At 32.7% G+C, this 5,173-nt stretch overlaps 1 protein-coding gene across 1 annotated transcript in view; it reads left to right on the forward strand.

The window, feature by feature from the left end:
- Positions 1-2,300: 2,300 nt before the first annotated feature.
- Positions 2,301-5,173, forward strand: part of LOC106459733 (protein kibra-like) — a 39,581-nt gene continuing 36,708 nt past the window's right edge. Inside the window, exon 1 of the mRNA XM_022386516.1 lies at positions 2,301-2,599. Within this exon, the coding sequence (XP_022242224.1) occupies positions 2,472-2,599 (128 nt within the window). The 5' untranslated portion in view covers positions 2,301-2,471. The remainder of the gene's footprint in view (positions 2,600-5,173) is intronic.

Here is a 5,173-nt window from a genome sequence, read left to right on the forward strand (position 1 = left end):
GATTTCTTTAATCAGAGCATTAACAACCTGATTGTAAGATGGAAAAGAATCATCGATAAGAATGGAAACTATTTCTTTTAATAAATATTTTGTTTTGATATATAAGCTGTTCAGGTTTTTCCATCTAAGAAGAAGCGACATTTAATTTTTTGACGACTTAATAGATAATATCATGATGCTCCTCGAGTACGAATGAATCAAAATAGCCAAACTCTTAAAAAACCTTGAGTAACCCGAAAAGTATTTTACCCTAAAACTACTGAAAAAACAAACAAGCTATATTATCAAAAAAGGGAAAATTCTGAGGGTGTCTGAAACGTGTACGAACTTGTCTATTTTCTTTTTATGCGTTAGAATTAAGTTATATTCTGTGGCTTCCAAATCCCAGTCTTGCTGTTCAACGTTTTTTTGTTGTTTTTTTCCTTTTCAGATCGTTATTAGATAACTATTTTAACATGCGTAACATATCACTCTAGCAATTTAGTGTATGGCTTAATTAGTGGATGATCTAAGCAAGCTGCAAAGATTATGTAAAACCAGTGTTTGATTTCAATGAAAATTATAAAGAAAAAATTCAAACCCTAAGGTAAGTCCCCCAGTGGCACAGCCGTATGTCTGTAGACTTACAACGCTAGAAACCGAATTTCGATACCCGTGGTGGGCAGAGCACAGATAGCCCATTGTGTAGCATTGTGCTTAATTCCAAACAAACCCTAAGGTAAGCAGTTTGATACAATACGATTAAAATAAACTTATTGTCAATTGGGTACGATATTACAAAATATACTCAAGCTTTTGATCAATTGAGATAAAATTTGCAGTTATTTATTTATATGCTTTGTTTTAGCGAAAAATTATACACTGGACTATCAGCGTTTTGTCTACCGCGGAGAATCAAACCCCGATATTGGTGCTATAAGTCCGTAAACTTACCATTCACCCTACCTTTTTTTTTTTTGTAGTTGTTCTTATTAAGTACAAAGATACCCAATAGCTATCTGTGCTTTGCCCACCGCGGGTATCGAAACCTGATTTTTTAGCATTATAAGCTCATAGACTTACAGCTGAGTCTCGGGGGTGTGGCAAAGAAATAAAAAATCTGAAACATATACTATTTATAGATTACTTAGGCTAAAAATATTGAATTGTAATGAATATCTGGCTAATTTAAACATTTCATAGAGCTGTTCAATCCATTTAAGATTCCGAATAGAAAATGAATGTGTTACTTTTTATATTATTTATGAGTACATCCAGATTTTTCGCATTGATTGGTGTATCTGTAATCAATGACAGATAGCTACGATGGTTCTTTTTGAAGATATTGACTAGTTTATGAAGAATAAAAATAAAGAAAGAATCGTAAGCCGCAAATTTTTGTATTGTATTAAGCTGTTTAGCAGACGCTCTATTTAATATTGCCGCGGATACTTCTAGGTCCGAGACACATTCATGTTGGTCAATATATAAGATTGCAATTAAAATAAACTTGGCTAAATTTATTTCATTACAAATGGAAAATGTACGCTTAAAATAATTATAAAAAATTATATTGATAATGTTAGTTTTCTCTAAAATTATACAACAGTGAAGTATTCAGGTTACTGTAATTTCCTGCTGTTCTGGCTTGTTTCGTCGACGAAAGCTTACTACATATATCAACCCTTTGTATATATGCCACGAATGTTTTCATCTGATCATATTTCTTTCTTCTTGTTTGTTTTATTCAGGATTTTCATGCTAAGCTATACAAAGGCTATCTGTACATAGCTGTCCCTAATTTTGAACTGGTAGACTGGATTGAAGTCGGCTAGTTAACAGAACCCACTGCCAACTATTGGGCTATACTTATCTGGCCAGAGAGTAGGATTTGGTCATCACTTTTATAGTGCACCCACGATCCAAAGTGCGGAGCGCGTTTTGTGGCTACGGGACGCAAACCATAATCTCTCGTATTCACAGTCCGGGTACTCTTGCTTAGTTCATGCCCAAACCATTTCTTTTTATTATTGTAATTAATTCATCATTATATATATTACTTAAAACTCATTATAGTTTTATGTAAAAACAATATTGATATACATAATTTTGACGTTGTAATAAACACGTATACAAGAAAAGAGAGAGAGGGCTAATGCTGAATGCATCATCCTTTCATTTTTCCCGTGAAGGGCAAGTTGGATATTCCCTTGTGGCAAACAGGACAAGCCAAGGTGGGGAAAACATCCACATTCCATTCTCTTGTTCATCCGGTTTTGATTGGTCGTAGTTCACCCCGCGGCACTTACTGTTGATTGGTCAATCCAAGGCCTCAGTTGGCGCCTTGATACACGAACTCAGATAGTTTTTTGGTGACGTCACGCTAATACAATTCCAGTGATTATAAGTTAGCCAAGATGGAGAATATTAGTGACAAGCTGTGTAGTGATGGGTAAAACCTCGCAAGACTTTCATTGGATTCTGCCTGAAATATGCCTATTGGACGTAATGATGATATTCCTTTACCCGATGGATGGGATATTGGAAGAGATGTTGATGGAAAAATTTATTTTATTGACCACATCAACCGTAAAACTACGTGGATAGACCCAAGAGACAGGTAAGCACAGTGGCTCCCTCTGTGTGGAATGCTGAGGGCCTCTTGGCCTAATCACAAAAGGTTGGAATGTGATATTTTTTAGAACTTTGTACGATAATTGAAATTTATCTTGACTTAATATATTTTCACACGTAAAATACGTATTTGGACATTTGTGTTAGTAGTATTTAAGCTCTACATATTTTCATGATTCAAACTGTATCAAAATAAACATCATAAACAAACTTCAAACTAGTAATACTATATCGTTAGTACGTTTACTAAAATACTAGCCAAGCCGCATGCCAAAGGGAGGGATAAACTCTGTAAAGGGGTAAGAATGGGCTGCGTCATCATTCAGTAAACCTACATCAACATGATCAAGCTGTTGTATGACCTTGCAAGATGCAGAATTTGTGGATAAAAGTTCTGTTGATATTTTGTTTATTTTTCATTATTTTATTTGATAAATATGTATAAAATAAAAAACAAAGTAGCATGAATAAATTTTCGAATTGTTTTAGTTATTTCATGCACTTATTACATTTAAAGGCAAGACTTAATTATAAGCTGTTACTTTAAATACAAATCTAACTTTTAATTTAAATGAATTTCAGGTAAGAAGTAACATTCAACTCTATGATAGATGTTGTTTTTTATCTTCTCCTTATAATATTTTCTTGTATGATGAAAATAAATTATTAAAATTGTATGCATTAACAATAGCTCCTTCGGGTCAGTCACAATTTTCATAAACATAGAAAATATAAGCTTTTTCTTGATCCAACCATCCTCTGAAAATGTAAACATAAAAAAATCCAAATTTTTTAGAGAGATAATTGACATTAATTATTATAAGTAGGGTATTGGGAAATAGAAAAAAATATGTTTAAGTCTGAAGAACTTTTAGCTGAAGTTGCTGTTCATTAGTACTTTTGCAAGCTATCTATTGAAAGCAAAAGATCTCCATTCAGCATTTTTTTAAAAGCATATATAAGCTCTCCACCCCCATTCCCACAGCATATATATATTTATGCTAATGAAAATAAATTTGCAAGTTATCCTTTGGGTAAATAACTCTTAGTTTTACTGCCTTTTAACAAGGTTCCAGGGATTGATAATTAATTAATATTATCTAACATTTTATGGTATTAGACCATGGTGTACCACCTCAGGGTCTCAGAAAAATATTGTCCAAATACAATATGTAATAATTTGTTCACTACAATAAAGCCCTCTAAATATTCTACACATTAGAGAAAGTAAGTATAAAACTTTCGGCCTCTACTCATTGCTTAACTTTCATTCAATTGCTAGTAGTTTATCTATGAACACTTTCTAGAATACTGATATTATTTCTCTAGTAAGAGGACTAAACACACTACTCCAAGTTAGTCTTAAATTTGATTACAATAAGCTGAATAAGCTTCTTGCTCTTAAATTCCAAGTTCCTAAAAACTGAACATAGAATTATAATTGCTTTTTCACTGCAGTTAAACACTCTGTGGAAGCCTTTATGGTTGTGTCAACAATTACAACTCAGTCCATTTCTTTTGTTCACAATACTATTGGTCATAGTCGCCTAACACATAGGACAGAAGGGGCATGTACCTCTCCCCCCCCCACTTCGTTTTTTAAACTTAGTGTACATATTCTGTTATTAACAACTATATTAGATTGGTAAAATGATCAGATATTTGCAACTGCAAGGTAATATCAATGCTGTTGACATAAGTTTTCTTTTTTAGCTGTTGTTTAATCATTGTTCTTTTCCATCACCTTGTCAGAGCTTCTTAAACATGGTTTAAAATATAACTGCCAAGTATTCCCCCCTTCCTACTTTTCAACAAAATTATGTACCCCACCATTAGTATGTAGATAACTTGTTGTGATCAGAAGATATTTAATATTAATTGCTTCTCTCTCATAAGAAACAGGTCTTTAATCATATTTCTGTAATAACTACATTCCTCAATATTGAAACTCAGTTTCCAATAATTACAGGTTCAGTTTTTTATTTCTAGTGTGTTGTGATGGTTCAAAATGAAGCAGTTGTGTTCTTGGGACACAAGTCCTCTTAACTTGATTAACAAAAACTTAGTCTCAAAACACATATGTGATAGCTGGGTTCAATCCCTAGTCAAGTCAAATCAAGGCAAGTTTCTTAACATCATAATTCATTTTATTAGCTCCTATTTTGTGGTGGTGGTCCCATCTCTAAGGGCCTTGTGTCCAGTGTAGATGATAAATCTGTAATTCATACCATGTAACTGATGACAGCCAAATTAAGGTCAACTAGGACAGACAGGAAAGCTTCAGGCTTGTTCATATACCATTACAATAAAGTCAGCTTTGAATATTCCTCTAAGCTTGAACAATAATTTAGTGTTTCTTAAATAATGTGGTTATATCTTGAATGCTTTTATACACATATGTATCTTATCCATTACATATATATATATATATATATATATACACTAATTTATTTATTTATTATACTATAGTAATTATATACTCAGTAACATACAGTAGTAAGAGTCTTAGACTATTTACTATAATTACTTAACCAAACCGAAGTAGTACTACAGTGGTATG

Source organism: Limulus polyphemus, unplaced genomic scaffold (assembly GCF_000517525.1).
Source record: "Limulus polyphemus unplaced genomic scaffold, Limulus_polyphemus-2.1.2 Scaffold30, whole genome shotgun sequence".
Lineage (NCBI taxonomy): Eukaryota > Metazoa > Arthropoda > Merostomata > Xiphosura > Limulidae > Limulus > Limulus polyphemus.